General features: G+C 40.2%; 1 protein-coding gene across 4 annotated transcripts in view; it reads left to right on the top strand.

Moving 5' to 3' along the window:
* The window catches only part of LOC122542431 (unconventional myosin-IXa), a 370,841-nt gene that overhangs the window by 226,579 nt on the left and 126,585 nt on the right, over window positions 1-17,677 (top strand). For all 4 annotated transcript variants that reach the window (XM_087982055.1, XM_087982054.1, XM_087982053.1 and 1 more), the window contains 3 exons: window positions 422-543; window positions 6,486-6,627; window positions 9,351-9,546. In XM_087982055.1, the coding sequence (XP_087838181.1) occupies window positions 422-543; window positions 6,486-6,627; window positions 9,351-9,546 (460 nt within the window). The remainder of the gene's footprint in view (window positions 1-421; window positions 544-6,485; window positions 6,628-9,350; window positions 9,547-17,677) is intronic.

Genomic DNA, 17,677 nt, shown 5'->3' with positions numbered 1-17,677 from the left:
GATCCAGGGGTTCGGATTTAAGGTAAGGGGCAGAAGGTTTAGAAGGGATGTGAGGCAAGTTTTTTTTAAAACCAGATGGTGGTGGGAATCTGAAATCTTTAAGAGCAACACTTACCATGTATTTGGATGTGCACTCCTGATGCGAAGGCATACAAGGCTATGGGCCAAGTGCCGGAAAATGGGTTTAGAATAGTTAGGTGATTGTTTTTGACCAGCACAGATTTGATGAGCTGAGCGGCCTTTTTCTGTCTGGGAGATTTGTACGATTCTAAATACATAATAGAAAGGTCCAAGGAAAAGAGGGCAAGAAATATGTAGATATATTCCTTATCTGCATTTTGCTAGATCGGTAAGCTCCTTGTAGTTTCCTTTATATTGCTGATTTTGTGTTTTCTTTAACCTTAATTTTTTTGCCCTACAGGAGGAGTACAGGTCAGAAGGTATCAGTTGGCACAATATAGATCATACAGACAACAGTGGCTGTATTAATCTCATCAGCAAGAAACCCACAGGCTTACTGCACCTATTGGATGAGGAGTGCAAGTGAGTATTCAGAATAACCTGATGTAATGCACTATAGTTAATAGTGAGTGAGTTTGAAATATGGGTAGAACAGTATCAAATTCCTGTGTTCATCATATAAAGGGGGATGGTCACTTGTTTAAATTAACTGGTTAATGTGTCTGTTAAAACAGTAAAGCAAATAATTTAGGAGAGTTTTGTTTGTGCATTATACCTGACTGTGATTTCAAGCATGACCTTTTAATGGTTGACGTCTAATATGTTGAAACCGTTTCAAGCCCATAATCTTAAGAACTCAGCGATTAAACCTTTATTGTTCTAACTTTTGATGCTACTCAGACCCTTAGTTGGAATACTTTACAATTACTTCCTGATAATAGCATCAAGGAAGACTAGAAATGGGCCAACAGCCAAATAATCTGGAGGCTGGCAGTGGGTTTTTGAACAGAAAGTGGACTGTTCCATGATTGGAATAGAAACATAGAAGGTAGGAGCAGGAGTGGGCCATTCAACTCCTCAAGCCTGCTCCACCATTCAATATGATCATGGCTGATCATTGAGCTCAATAGCATAATCCCATGCTCTACCCCATATCCCTTAGCACCTTTAGCCAGAAGAGCTATATCTACCTTGTCCTTTGGTAGTGAATTCCATGGGTTCACTGTCCTGTGGGTGAAGAAATTTCTCCTGATTTCATTCCTAAAAGGTTATTCCTCAGCTTTTAAACAATGACTGTGGCTGCCTCAAATGCAAAGTGTTTTTCTTAAGTGTGTAGGTTAATTTCAGTGCTGTTCCTGACTTTGTGAATCTTTTAATATACTTATTTTCCTTCACAATTGGCACATAGCTAAGTTATACATGTTTGTTATTAAGTGACTTTAATATAATTCTCTGTGAGGTGAGTTAATTAACATATAATTAGTTTAGTTTAAGCCTACCAGAATTATTGTTTCTTTTACTTCTTGTTCCAAACTGATCACAAACATCATGATCTGGTGAATGTTTTTTAAACCAACCTTCTATTTGACATTTTAAAATGTGGAAAAGCACAGCAGGTCAGGCAGCATCCGAGGAGCAGTAAAATCAACGTTTCGGGCATAAACCCTTCATCTGGAAGGAGGGGTGGGGTGGTGGAGAAGGGAGCTGAGAGATAAATAAGAGGATGAGGGTGGAACTGGGCGGGGGGGGGGCAGGTAGCTGGGAAGGCGATAGGTGGATGCAGGTGAGGGGTGATTTGTGATAGGTCGGTGCGGAGGGTGGAGCGGATAGGTAGGAAGGAAGATTGACAAGTGGGATCAAGAGGGTGATGCTGGGTTGGATCTGGGATGAGGTGGGGGAGGTCAGAATTGGAAACTAGTGAAGTCAACATTGATGCCATGTGGTCGAAGGGTCCCGAGGCAGAAGATGAGGTGTTCTTCTTCCAGTTGTTGAGTGGCTTGATTTTGGCCGTGGGAGAGGCCCAGGACTTGCATGTCCTTGGTGGAATGGGAGGGGGAGTTGAAGTGTTCAGTCACAGGGCAGTGGGGCTGTTGGTGTGTGTCCCAGAGATGTTCTCAGAAATGCTCCGCGATTTGGCGTCCTGTCTCCCCGATGTAGAGGAGATCACATCGAGAGCAACGGACACAGTAAATGAGGTGGGGAGATGTGCAGGAAAAGCTGTCAGATGTGAAAAGATCCTTTAGGCCCTTGGACAGAGGTGTGGGGGAGATGTCAGCACAGGTTTTCTCGATTCTTCTCGACTCTGACTGCCCAACATCTGCAGTCCTCACTTTCTATTTGACATTGTCCATTTTTAACATGTAATTCTTCTTGTACAGTGTTGACCCTGGAATTTCAGCGGTCTTAACTGGTGGGTTGGAATATTTGAAATTTCACTAGTTTGTCCATATGAATCATAAAAGTTACTCTGCACAGATCACAGATTATTCCCTCCAAGCTTAGGTTGCATTCAAAAGGAGCATTGTGCAGTGCTAAGGTATACTGGTGCATAAGAATACCATTAGCCATAGATCAATTCCTGATGAATTAGGAGCATCCATTACATGGTATGGAAGAAGAGTCATTTGAGGCCACTTTCAGGATAAGGGAATTGGACATAGTGGGTATGAGTGCAATGAACTGTTGTTCTAGCATTTAAATTAAAACTGATTTGATGTAAAAGCAGCCAGAAGACTGTAATGCAGGATGAGAATTAGCTTACATTTCATTTTGTTTTTTCTTTGCTATATTGGTATCAATAACTAGCTAATCCTGGGTAATATGGTTGGAAATAAATAAGACTTAGATATATGGGGGCAAAGGGGTGCTGCCAATAGTTTGGATAAATCATTTTGGTTGTTTTTGAATCTGTCCAATAAACAATCATTTTTCTGATATCCATGATGGAGATTTGCAAAGATTGAGGCTCTCACTGCTCCCTGTTATTCCGTAGAACAGATAGTTTGTAAAGGAGTAACAACAGCTTTGACAAAGGGTCAGTTAGACTCGAAATGTCAGCTCTTTTCTCTCCTTACAGATGCTGCCAGACTTGCTGAGATTTTCCAGCATTTTCTCTCTTTTGGTTTCAGATTCCAGCATCCGCGGTAATTTGCTTTTAACCTGATAATTACAGCTTCTTATTCACATAGAGTATCAAATAGGATAGCCTGGTCAGTGCAGTGCAATTTAATCTGAGGTTTTATTTTATTTTGTGTAAATCAAGCACAAATTGGAACCAGAAAGTGACTGACATATAATCCCTGATGAAAACAAAATTGAATTTTCATAACAGTAACATGATGTATAATAGCTGTAAATAATGGATATCTGTATGGCTGGTTGGTAGCATTTTCCTGCTCCAAGGTGGACCTCTGACTCATTGGCCCACAGGATCAAATAGATGTTCAAGTGGAGAGGGTTATGATTATTATCACCATTGTTCCTGTCCAGGAGATGGTGAGCGATTGGTTTGAGATTGCTATAAGATCCTGGATCATATTACTTAAGTATGAAGCCTCATGACTGAGACCAACATGATTTGGCTGTGACCTATATTGTCAGTGAACAATAAACCCAACCCTTGGGACAACCAACACTGCTAGAATATCTTCCAGACTTGGTTATCTTATGAAAAATATCATTACTTCAGAAAATTATAAAAATGTAGAATTGCTGAAATTCTGAGAGAGAGCACTTGGAAACATAAATATAGGTTAAAGGTATAGTTGAGAGTCTTCCATTCAAGCTCAATATTCTCACGAACATTTTCTGTTCTTGTAACGAATCTGGTGCTTTTAAAGAAAGTGTCATCCGTATACCTTACCATATCTCAGAAGTGTTTGAAAGGTCTTCACAATTAATCAATTATTTATTTGAAAACAATAATACTTTAATATGACAAATGTGGCATCTGATTCATGCACAGCCATTTCCCACAAAAAATTGATTTAATCATAAATTACAGAAGAAGCCATTTGGCCCATTGAGTTTGTCCTGCCACTGGTACTTAATGTCATGGAAAGAATTACCAAATCTGAGTAAGACCATAAACAAATGGATGTAGCAACAGAAGTAGGCCATTTGGCCCTTCAAGTGCTCTGCCATTCAATGAGATCATAACTGATCTGATAATTCTCAACTTCATGTTCCTGCCTTTTTCCCCTTACTGATTAAAAATCTGTCCATTTTGGCCTTAAGTATGCTTCATAACCTAGCCATGATAGCTCTGTACAATGAAGAATTCCACAAATTGACTAAAATACACCTCATTTCTATATTAAATTGACATCCTCTTACTCTGAAATTATGCTCACAGTCCTAGATTCTGCCAGAAAGGGAAACAACCTTGGAACCTATTCTGTCATAAGAATCATATATTTCAATAAAGTCAGCTCCCATTCTTTTAAGCCTAATCTACTCAACCTGTCCACATAAAAGAATTCCTCCATACCTGGGATCAATGTAATGAATCATCTCTGGATTGTGATCTAATTATTGCCTTGTATAGTTTTAGCAAGACTACCATATTTTTATACTCCATTCCCTTTGAAATAAAGGCCAATGTTTCAATTGCCTTCCCTCTTACCGACTGAACTTTTATTCTAACTTTGTTTTATACATGTAGACCTCAAATCTCTCTGTGCACTTGTTCCCATTTAATTAATATTCAGCTCTTCTATTCTTCCTGTATATAACCTCATGTTTTCCCACCTTGTGTTCTTTCTGCCAAATTGTTGTCCACTCATGCAACCTGTTTATATCCCACTAGATTCTTTGTATTGTCCCTATCATTTGCCGCCTTATCCATTTTCATGTCATCATTGACAAGCTTAGCGATAGCGTACTAAACCCTCACCCAAGGCATTAATATATATTATAAATAATTGTGCACCCGGCAGTGATCCCTGTTGGACTCCACAAGTTACATTTTGCTATGCTGAAAATGCATCCTTTTATCTCAACTCTCTATCCTCTATTAGTTAACAAATGCTTTATCCATGCTAATATACAACTTCAAACACCACTGGCTCTTATGAAATAGATTTATATGTAGTACCTTGTGGAAGACCTTTTGGAAATCTAAATATGTTATGTCCATTGGTTCTCCTTCATCTATCTTGCTTTTTGCTTCCTCAAAGAATGCTAGTAAACTCTGCATGAAGCCATGCAGAGTCGTCTTGATTTTATTATATATTTCTAAATGGTCTGCTACTGCATCCTTTAGGGTACTTATCCTATTCATTTCCCATTTCTCCATTGGTATTTCCCCAGCCTTGTTCTCCTAGGTGGCCTTTGTACACTTTGGCCCCTCATTTCCTTTTCATGTATTTAAAGAAGCTCCTACTGTCCATTTTTATCTTGTTTGCTAGTATTTTCTCCCTCATTTTTTTGGGGTCATCCTTTGCTTTTAAACCTTTCCTAATCTTCTGGTTTACCAATAATGTTTGTCACATTGTATGTTTTTTTTCTTTAAGTTTGAAACCGTCTTTAATGTCCTTAGTTAATCAAAGTTGGTTTATTCCCTTCCGAGAAACTCTTTTCCTAGAATCCTGTCTTCCTCACTGGGCTATATTTACACTGAGTCATGAAATAATTTCTGAAATATCTGCCTTTGTTCCTCAATCATCTTTTCTACTATACTCCTTTCCCAATCAAGGCAACTCAGACCTCATCCCTGCGAAATTACCCTTTGTTTAGCACAGATATTTTCAACCAAGTTTCTCGCTCTCAAACTAAATGCTAAATTTCGCTGTGCTGTGGTCACTTTTCTCTAGGGAGTTTCTTACTTATTAAACCTGCCACATTATACATTGCCAGAACCAAAATCGCATGATCCCTGATTGGATCCATGACATATTGACCCAGAAAACTGTCCCGAATAAATTCTACTTGTTATTTTTGCAAAGTTGATTTTCCAAATCTGCATGAAGATGACAGTCATTCAGGATTAGTCAACTGACTTTTTCTTTAAGCCCTCAGTATTTCATGGTTTATTCTGTTCTACAGAACTGATACTGTTTTGGGGATGGGTAGTTCTTTAGACTACTCCCACTAGTGTAGTCGTATACCACTCATATTGGTTCTACATCATCATTATCCAAGATCATTTCTTGCTATCATAGTCATTCTAGCAATGTCAGTTAGGTGATCCAGTCTTGGAGTGGGGCTTTTGATGTGTGACCTAATTCTATTTGAGTGCTGCCAACTGAGCTAGACCATTAAATTAGTTCTTTCTTTTTGAAACCCATTCCTTTTCCCTTTATAATCTAGGGGTACTATTCCTGAATACAGTCCCACTCCAGATGAGATCAGTTAACTCAGTACAAGCCAAAGGTGAAGCCTGTCCAACAAAGTTCCATCTTCAGTAAAAGGAGATGGTTTGTGAAAGCTGTGGAACCACTAGGTTAACTAGATCCCTGATGTTTCTGTGCAGATAAGAATCACTCAGCTGACATTTAAATGTAATTATTTTCCTTTCAATTCAGTTTTCCACAGGCAACAAATCAGACGCTGTTGGAAAAATTCAAGCGGCAGTATGAAGGGAACAATTATATCGAGTTCCCAGCGGTGATGGAGCAAGCTTTTATAGTAAAACACTATGCAGGGAAAGTCAAGTACCAAATGAAGGTCTGTACTGTGTAAATAATTGTCATCCATTGCTCTAGAAGAGTACTGAATAGAAATTGGAGGGGGTATCGACCTTCTGAACAGTGGAGTGCTTGAGCCAAAGAGTGTACTTTATGCAGTGCATCTAACATCCAGAGCAGGGAAAAGTCATGATTGATAGATGTGAAGCTAGAAGAACAGAGCAGGTCAGACAGCATCTTAAGGGGTTTTGAGCTCTTCCAGCTTCACATCTATCAACTCCGACTTCTAGCATCTTAGTCAGGGAGAAGTCATGATTCAGTCCCCAGTCTGTACTGACTTGACAAATATCAGCTGGAAAGCTATGATGCCCCATGATTAAGGAGAGACAAATAAGCACATTGCAGCTCCTGATCATAATCCAGTTGCCCTTATTGAGACTTAAGTCTTGATATTATTTCTTGATATAGTATCAGTCAAACTTCATGTCATGCTTTCCATGATGTAGTGCTTTATCATACTGTCTATGATAAATTAATACTTTCTGGCTAGAGATCTTCTGAAGTTAACCCTCTTCTCTGGACACCACACCTCCAAAAGTATATGATGGCTTTGATCAGTGGAAGCATACATTCACCAGAACGATATAGGGGCTAAAGGGATTAAATTATGAGGACAGATTGTACTGATGATCTATGCTTGCATCCCTTTACTATAGATGATTAAAGGCATATCAAATTGATGTGTTCAAGATGATTAATGGTTTTGATGGGTACTGTGGAATTGTTGCTGCTAATGGGAATAAATTTATTTCTTCTTGTACATCATGGGTTATAACATTTTAAAGTTAAAAGTTAGACCATTCAGAGTGATTTCATGGGGCATCACTTGTAACGTAGTGGAAATTTCTCCTTTCCCAAAAAGATTTTGAGTCTGGGCATCAATTGAAACTTTAAGAACTATAATTGAATGATGGTAGTGTCCTCTTTCTACAATCCTAAAAAAATAGGAAATTGGAGGATGTCCCTGTGGTGTTGTATATCCAAATGAGTTGGTTTCCCTCAGTCAATGGGGAGAAGGGTGATGGAAGTAGTGGAAATTACCTTCAATGAGAAAAGAATAGTTCAAGTTTTGTGTAAAGATTTCTAGCTTGGGTGCCGATTGCAGTTTCATAGAATCCCTATAGTGTGGAAATAGGCCATTTGGTCCATCGAGTCCACACTGACCCACAGAACAGCATCTCACCCACACCACCTCTGTGTTCCCCATGGCTAACCCACCTAGCCTACACACTGTGCTCAATTTAGCATGGCCTAGCCTGCACATCTTTGGACTGTGACAGAAAACCGGCGCAACTGGCGGGAACCCACGCAACCACGGGGAGAATATGCAAACTCCACACAGACAGTGACCTGAAGCTGGAATCGAACCCAAGTCTCTGGAGCTGTGAGGCAGCAGTGCTAGTCACTGAGCCAACATGCCACCCAGTTGTTGTGGGTATGTTCACTGAGCTGGGAATTTGGTTTGCGGAGGTTTCGTCCCCTTTCCAGGTAACACCCTCAGTGCTGTGGAGCCTCCTGTAAAACACTGATGTAATGTGTTGGTTGGAATTTATTTTGTTCCCACTGTTTCCGGTTGCCGGTTCTGGTTGTTCGTTGCAGTGGTCAGTATATTGGGTCTTGGTCAATGTGTTTGTTGATGAAGCCAGTGGATGAGTGTCAAGCTTCTAGGAATTCTCTGGCTGTCCTCTGTTTGTTTGGTTTGTCCTATTATTGTTGTGTTGTCCAGTCAGATTTGTGATCCTTGTCATCTCTGTGCGTAGATACTAAGGATAGCTGGTCCTAGCATTTGGTGGCTAGTTGATGCTCATGAATGCGGATGGCCAGTTGACTGCTTGTTTGTCCAATATAGTGTTCCGTGTAGTCTTTGCATGGAATCTTGTATACTATGTTTGTCCTGCACATGATGGGTATTGGGTCTTTTGTTCTGGTGAGTTATCTGAACGTGGCTGTCAGTTTATGGGCTGTCATAAATCAGAGTAGTCAGAGGAGTCTGGCTGTCAGTTCCAAGACGTTTTTTTAATATAAGGTAGAGTGGTTAGTGTGTTGGGTCGTGGCATGTCCTCGTCGCGTTGTCTGTCTGCCAGGCATCTGTGGATGAAGTTGCAGGGATATCCTTTCTTGGCAAAGACTTTTTAAGGTGCTTTTCTTCTCTTCACAGGTCAGGAGTGCTGCAGTGTTTTGTAGCTGTTTTAAACAGAGTCCGAATGCAGTTTCTCTGTGTTTGAGTGGTGGTTATAATTCAAAATCTGGTCTGTGTGTAGTTTTTCTGTCAACTTTTGTGCATTCCTTGTTCTGTGTTCATTCTACCATCACATCCAGAAATGGGAATTGATTGTTAATTTCCTCCTCTCTCATAAATTTGATCCCTGTGAGCATGATGTTGATAATTCGGTGTGTGTTCTTGATTCTGTTCTATTAATTATTACAAAAATACCCCAACAATAAACACATTGACCTAGACCCAATATACCGACCACTGCAATGAGCAACCGGAAGCAGTGGGCATGAAACCAAATAAAGTCCAACTGACAATAAAGCAGTGCTCCTCAGGAGGCTCCACAACACTGACGATGTCACCTAGAAAGGGAACGAAACATCTGCAAACCAAATTCCCAACTCTCTGAACAGTCCCACAACAAGTGCAGATAATAAGTTATGCAAATAAAAAATGAGATCAATCATTATTTCTTTTATGTGTTGTAGGATTTTCGAGAAAAGAATACTGACCACATGCGTCCCGACATTGTCGCACTTCTGAAAAGCAGTAAGAACGCCTTCATCAGCACTCTGATTGGCATTGACCCAGTAGCTGTCTTCCGCTGGTCAATACTGAGGTCCTACTTCCGAGCAGCGGTGGCTTTCCGAGAGGCTGGAAAATGCTATGTTGTGAAGAAACCTGGTAAGGGAAAGCGTGGGTAATTTCATGCATTCACTCGTTGGGTATAGTTTAAGAAAATGGTCTAGTCATAGAATCCCTACATGGAATCCTAGAGTTCCTATGTGTGGAAGCAGGCAATTTGGCCCATCGAGTCCACAGTGATGCTGTAAAGAGCATCCCACACAGAACCACCCCTCTACCCTTTCCCTGTAATCCTTCATTTCCCATGACTAATCCACCTAGCCTTCTTATCACTGGACACTATGGGCAGTTTAGCATGGCCAATTCACCTAACCTGCACATCTTTGGACTGTGGGAGGAAACTGGAACACCAGGAGGAAATCCATGAGACGGGGAGAATGTGCGAAGTCCACATGTACAGTCACCTAAGACTGGAATCGAACCCGAGTCCATGGTGCTGAGAGGCAGCAGTGCTAGCCACTGTTCTGCATTGTGGTAATATCGCTGGACCATTAATCCAGAAATTCAACTAACATTCAGAATTCAACTAACCAGCAGATGGTGGAATTTGTATTTCTTATATATAAAAAAAGTCTGGAATTAAGAATTACTGATAATTGTGAAATCATTGGTTGCCGGAACAACCTATGTGATTCACTAATGTACTTCAGGGAAGGAAATCTGCCATCCTTGCCTGGGACACACGCACCAAACAATCCCACCGCCCTGTGGCCAACCTCTTAAACTCCCTCTCCCACCTCTGCCAAGGACATACAAGTCTTGAGCCACTGCCACTGCCAAATCCTAGCCACCCAACAACTTGAGGAAGAATGCCTCACCTTCCGCCTTGGGACCCTTCAACCATATGGCATCAACATCAACTTGACTAGTTTGCAAATCTCCCCTTCTCCATCTCATCTCAGATCCAACCTTCCAACCTGGCACTGTCCTCTTGAACTGTCCTACCTGAAAACCCTCCTTCTCACCCATCCACTCCATCCTCCCCACTGACTTATCATCATTACCCCACACCTGCATTCACATATCACCTTCCCAACTATCTTCTCCCTCGCCCCAATTCCATCCTCCTATTTATCTCTCGGCCCCCTTCTCCCTCACCTTCCTGATGAAAGGCTTATGCCCAAAACATCGATTCTGCTGCTTCTCGGATACTGCCTGTCCTGTTCTTTTCCAGTGCCACATTTTTTGACTGATCCTTACCTGGTCTGTCTGCAGAACCACAGCAATATGTTTGACTCTCAACAGCCTCTGAGATGGCCTGATGAGCCACTCATTTGTATCAATTGCCACACAGTCTCAACTAAGAAATGAAACCAGATAGACTACCTGACATTGACTTAGGCACCAGAAGCAACAATTGCAAAAACATCCCTTGTCTACCCTGCAAGGACCTCTCTACTATCCACTAAAATTGGGAGAGCTATCTCACATGCGAGTCAATCTAGAGCTTGACATAATCACAGAATCACACTTTACAGATAATGCCTCAGACGACACCGTTCCTAAACATGTCCTACTCCACCGGCAGGACAGACACAGCAGAAGTGACGGGACAGTTTTTCGTAAAACATTCACTCACTGGCTGTGGGTGTCTCTGGTGAGGCCAGAATTAATTGCCTATCCCTAATTACCCAAAGGGCAGTCTAGAATCCGTCAGATTGCTGTCGGCTAATCCAGACAACGATATCCTCCCTAAAGAATATTAATGAACCAAATGGGTTTTTCCGACAATTGACAATGGTTTCATGGTCATCAATAGACCCCTAATTCCAGATTCTGACTGAATCCAAATTCCATCACGTGGCATGGTAGGATTTGAACCCAGGTCCCCAAAACATTAGCTGAGTTTCTGGTTTAATAGTCTAGCATTTGTACCAATTGACCATTGCCTATACAGAATTCAGCCCTCCCTGTACCCACCCATACCCACAAGCGTCCACTCTCTCCACCACTATCTACAAGATGCCCTGCAGAGATTCAACAAAAGATCCTTAGACAGCACCTTTCAAACCCATGACCACTTCCATCTAGAGAGACAAGGACAGCAGATACTTGGGAACATGACATCTTGCAAATTCCCCTCCAAGCCAGTCATTATCCTGACTTCGCTGTCACTGCGTCAGAATCTTGGAATTCCCCCCTCAAGGGCATATAGGTCTACCAATCGGACATGGATTGTAGTGGTTCAAGAACGCAGGTCGCCACCATTTTCTCAAGGGCAATTAGGGATAGGCAATTCATGCTGACCAGCTGTCAATGCCCATGTCCCACGAGTGAACAAAGCAAATTTGTTGAAACATTCTGATAGAATTTGGACAGTATTTACTATAATCTATTCCTAATGATGTGCATGTTTTTGGTCCCAATTTCTTTATATTCCTTTAGATCTGGACAGTCTCATTTCATTCAAATTGCATCGCGTATAGCATTGCCATACAAGCATTTTTTTTAATGGGCTGTGTAATGCAAGCATACCAATTAAATTGTAGCTAGTCTTTTAATATGATTTGGCTTTAGGTTCCAGGCAGTGGAATGTTGAAAGAGGCCGAATCACAATACTTTGTAAAGCTAAGGAATATAATAAATGCTGCAAATCTAAAATAAAAGCCAGAAATGTGCAAGAAGTCTTTCAACATCTGACTAGAAAAAGAAAAAGGCTGTTTTTACAAAGGATTACCTGGAATACATGTCACAGAAATATATTATTCAGCCCACTTGATGAATGGCACACTTGAACTTCCTTTCACATCCTGAATTAAGGCACAGTAAATCTGTTTCTTAGTGTAGTTTCTCACTGTCAGGACTTAGCATGTTTTTCAGTATGTAGTGCAGATGTTAGTTTTTTTTCTGTCCTGCTACAATCAAGTTTGACATAAAAGCTCCCTTAAATGTCTCAGTTCTCAAAACTATTGTATATTAATTGAATTTTTGTAACGTGCCAAAGTATGCAAGGTATAACTCTAACTATGGAGTTATGTCTCTGAAGTTCTTGCATCAGATGATTTATTTATGGCAACATTCTCATCATCCACTGGGTAAAAAGGCAGTTCAAAGGATGCATGCAAATCTATCCTTTGGGAATGTTCAGCAATTATGCAGACTGCCACTCATCCTGCCTTCTGTAAGGAGTTTGATACTGTAGATATTGACAGATGTAATATTAGTTTTCAATTAGAACTTTTTTTTAGCAAGTAATGACCCTTAAAATGGGCAACCCATCTGACATGTTACATTAAAAGCTAACTGTTTCATTACTTACAATTAACTTTAACTTCCAATGCTTAAATCCAGTGGTTATGCATTTTTTTCCCCCGGTCCCCTTGAAACCTCTTTTATTGGAATTGGAGATGTTTTTTGAAGGAAGAATTGTCATCATTCTTCACTTTCCGTCAGTCCATTTTCTCCTTTCCTCTAATCTATGGACCTTGCTGTCAGTGATACATCAGGTACATCATTTTAGTGGCCACTTACGAACAAATTTATTGGCAAATTTTAATAGTATGAGACAAGAATTTTCAAAAGTTGATTGAAGTAGATTGTTCTTAAGTGGGAGGCTTTCAATGTGTGGTAACGCAAGTTCAGAATCATCATGTTCCTGTGAGAGTGAGAAGTAAAGCTGGTAGGATTAGAGAACCATGGATGAATAAAGATATTAAGGTTCAAGTCAAGACTAAAACAGAATCACATACTAGATGTAGATACTTGTTCAAAAGAACCAACAAGTTCAAAAGTATCTCTTGAACTGTATGAAGAGTGTAGGTGCATTCTTAAAGGGGAGATCAGGAAGGCAAATAAGGTTAAGGATAATCCAAAGAGATTCCAAAAGTACATTAAAGGCAAGAGAACAATGCAAGAGAAAGTAGGGCCCCTTACTGATCAAAGAAGTTATCTTGTGTTGATACTCAGGAGAGGTGAGATATTAAATGAATATTTTGTGTTAATTTTTACTGTGGAAAAAGAAATGGAGGCTAGAGAACACTGAGAAAAAAGTATTGATGTTTTGAAAGCAGTTCACGCAACAGAAGAGGGAGTACTGGATATCTTAGAAAACATAAAAGTGGATAAATCTGCAGGACCTAATCTAGTGTATCCCAGGATGTTATGGAAAGTTAGGGAGGTAATTGCTGGGACCTTTGCAGATATATTTGCACCATCTGTAACTATGGGTGATGTGCCAGATATTAGAGAGTGACTAATAGTGTGCCTTGTTTAGGAAGTCATGTAAGGAGAAGCTGTCGATCTGTGAATCAGACTTGGGTGGTGGGTAAGTTGTTGGAAGTGATTCTGAAAGAAAGGATTTATATACATTTGGAGAGGCAAAGAAAGCTTAGGGATAGCATGGTTTTGCGCGAGAGAGATCATGTCTCTCAAACCTGATTGAGTTTCTTGAGGACAGAGCAGTCAACATTATTTGAACTTTAGTAAAGCCTTTGACAAGATTCTGCATGGTGGACTAATTAGTAAGGTTAGATTGCGTGGGATTCCAGGTGAGCTTGCCAATTGGATACGCACCTGAATTAACGATAGGAGACAGAGTGATGATGAAGGGTTATTTTTCGGATTGGAGTCCTGTGACTAGCGAAGTTCCGCAGGGATCAGTGTTGGGTCCACTTTTGTTTGTCATTTATATAAATGATTTAGATAAGAATACAGAAAGCATGGTTAATAAGTTTATGGATGACACCAAGATTAGTGGTATAGTGAACAATGAAGATTATTTAAGATTACAAAGAGATCTTGAACAATTGGATCAATGGGCTGAAGAGTGGCAGCTGGAGTTTAATTTGGATACATACGAGGTATTGCATTTTGGTAAAATAAACAAGATCAGGACTTATACCATTAATGGTAGGGCCTTGGGTAGTGTTGTAGAACAGAGGGACCTCTGAGTTCATGTACATAATTCTTTGAAGTTTGCATCACATATAGATAGGGTGGTTAAGAAGGCTTTTAACATGTTTGCCTTCATTGCCCAGACATTTGAGTATAGGAGTTGGGATGTTATGGTGAGGTTTACAGCATGTTGGTGAGGCCTGTTTTGGAGTATTATATCCAGTTCTAGTAGCCCTGTTATAGGAAGGATACTGTCAAGCTGGAGAAGGTTCTGGTGAGATTTACCAAGAAGTTGCTTGGAATGGAGGGTTTGAGTTAGAAAGAGAGATTGGAGTGTTGGAGGTTGAAGGGTGATCTTATGGAGGATTCTAAAATCATAAGCAGTGTAAATAAAGTAAATGGCAGGTATCTTTTCCCTAGGTTGGAGGATTTCAAAACTAGGGGGCATAATTTTTAAAGGTGAGAGGAGAAAGATTTGAAAAAGGCATGGGGGGGTTTGTTTTAAACACAGTGGTTCATGTGTGGAATGAACTTACAGAGGAAGTGGTAGATGCGGGTACAGTTACGACATTTAAAGAAACATTTGGATAAGAATAGGAATAAGAAATGTTTGGAGGGATATGGGCCAAGTGCAGGTAGGTGAGAGTAATTTAGTTTGGAATTATGGTTGGACTGAAGAGTCTGTTTCCTGCTGTATGACTCTATGACTGCATAACAAATAATAACTGTTGGAAAACTATTCTGGAGAAAGAGGAAAAGGACTAACAGTTTCAACTGATCTTGTCTTATTTAGATGGTAGTGTGCGTATTTTCCAGTATGGATCACAGCATTACTTTTCTTGTCTCTAACCTAGATTGTCTGTCTGATTTATCTATATGGCTCAGTGTCATCTGGGCATCTGTGCAATTGTTCGTGGGAGAATTTGTTACTGACTAAACAGGCATTCTGTGTGTATAACCAATCTACTTCATAAAAAGAATTATGATTTAGAAAAGTTTACATGTATCCATGCAAGACTAGATGTTAGGGACTATATTTAAAATGCAGAGAAAGATTTAATTGTATTGATAGTTTTACTAGCTGAAGAAGGAGCGATTGGAGTGACTTCTTCTTGTCTGCTGTTCTTCTTTGTGTTAAGCGGTATATGACTTAGAAAGTGCCATTAAATCAGTCAGTGATTTACTGAGTATAGGTATGTTGACTGCCATAGATCATTTAAATTTATAAAGTGGAGTCCTCTCACTGTAGTAGCTTTGAGAAATATGTACTTTGCTGCCAAACAATGGCAATGATTTGTTCAACTGTTCGGTTTAATGCTAAAGTTTGGCATTCTACTGCTTCAGGAATTTAATGAAATGTTTTGGTACTTGAGCAGAACATTGTGTCAGTGTTTTAGGATTTGCACGACCAAAAGTCGTATGCCCAAATAACAGTATGTTTGCGGCAGGAGAGGATAATACTTAGACTACCTCATTATGTTACTTCACAAAGAAACCATCAGAAAATACACTTTGTGAGAACACAAAGGCAGGTATACGAAGTTTATATTATACTGATTGGCTTCCATATACTAGGTGATGCATGTCTTATGGTGCATTAAACCTTTAGCTATTTTGTTCCGGAACCTACTTAATATATATGTTCTAATCCCACAAACATTAAACTCCATCTAGTGGCGAAATATTTGAATTTACATTGCCTTAAATTCATTTTATAGGTCTAGATTCATTTACAGAAGAACCTTGATTATCCGAACAAGACGAGCGGGCACTATTTCGTTCAGATAATTGATTATTCGGTTAATTGACTTCCTCTGGGGCTCTGAGTTTTCAGTTAGGTCTGCTCCCAGTTCAGGAGATTAAGCAGCAGCACACAGCGCGTGAGCCCCTGCCTGCCCTCAACCCTGTCTGCGCCCGCCCCACCACCCGCCATCTAAACCTCCCCACCCCCTCCCACACACACCCCTCCCCCACCCCGGCAGCCGGACTGTAGAGTCACAGAGTCATAGAGATGTACAGCATGGAAACCGACCCTTCGGTCCAGCCCGTTCATGCTGACCCGATATCCCAACCCTACGTCAACAGTAAGTCTGCTGCTTCCTTTGTGGAATAAGTCTCCAAATAGTGCGCGCACAAACACACACCTTTTTACTGCAACTTCGTGATAGGTTCCACCTCTGCTCTGTACAGGATAATGTTGAAGAGATTATCTGGGATGGAGGGTATAGAGCACACCCCTGTGTAGAACTCCAGGGAAGTGTGGGAGAGAGAGAGAGAGGTCAGTCATTTCGAGACGGTGCCTGTACTGTCCAGACTGTTCTCGGCAGCATCTCAGTGAGGCAAGTTCGTTTTTAATCATTGTACCTGTAAACAAAAGATGCAGTCAGGGTTGAAACAGCTCTTTGGCATCATGTTTCTATCGGGACCTCAAGATCTCCTTTGGATAATCCAATATTTGGATAATTGATATTCAGATAATCGAGGTTCCTGTGTAGTGATATTTTTGAATGTATCATCTGCCAGTTTTTGGGATTTTTACAATCTGAGATTGACCTATTTGTGTAAATTACAGTTTGTGAGCAGTTTAATGTTTATGCTAATTTTATATAGGCTTTGGTTTGCTTATTCTCACTTTAATCAGTGCACTTCTGCCCTTCTAGATCCAGGGAAATGTCCTAACTTTATAGAATGATGCATCATCATGCTGTAGCAGCTGGTCTCCACTCTGAATTCACTGCTTAGTACAGTCTTGCTCTACCTAGGTCTAATCTTGCTAGAGAATTAGAATGCTGCTCTATATATCTTCCACTCTTGTAGTATAACCTCTGTTTCTTCTTCCTTCTTTGTGCTGAAGATCAGCAAAATAAAATATCCTTGTGAAAACTGATGTATTTGCTTACTTTTCTTTATGAATAGCCATATGATCATTTGAAGCTTTTGAAGAAAATAAAAGTGCCTTAGTATGAAATGTATGCATTTAATTCTGTAATTAATAGTTTTTTTGGGTATGAGAAAAAGCCATTCCTATTAAGTTTTCATTATATTGCCTGCTTTCCCACCTGTCTCCTGAAGAAGCTGATTTGTATTTAGAAATATAATTCCAAAGGTGCCAGCGGCCACTGTAACCTTGCTGAGTAGCTATTTCACATGTGCAAACCCAGTTGATGAATTTTATTGGACTCTTCAACTGTGAGAGTTGTCATATTTCAGCTTAATCCTATCCTCAGCTGATACCTACATATGCACTGCTGTTTTGGCTAGATACCTTGGATTCTGTTTACTTTCCTGATCTGCCATTTCTGTTTAAGATTGTCTTATCTAGATGTGAAACTTACTG

The sequence above is a fragment of the Chiloscyllium plagiosum genome, unplaced genomic scaffold (genome assembly GCF_037043375.1).
Source record: "Chiloscyllium plagiosum isolate Xiang-an unplaced genomic scaffold, Cpla_swu_hap1 HiC_scaffold_42, whole genome shotgun sequence".
NCBI classification, from domain to species: Eukaryota; Metazoa; Chordata; class Chondrichthyes; order Orectolobiformes; family Hemiscylliidae; genus Chiloscyllium; species Chiloscyllium plagiosum.
This window is presented reverse-complemented; position numbering and strand designations above follow the sequence as displayed.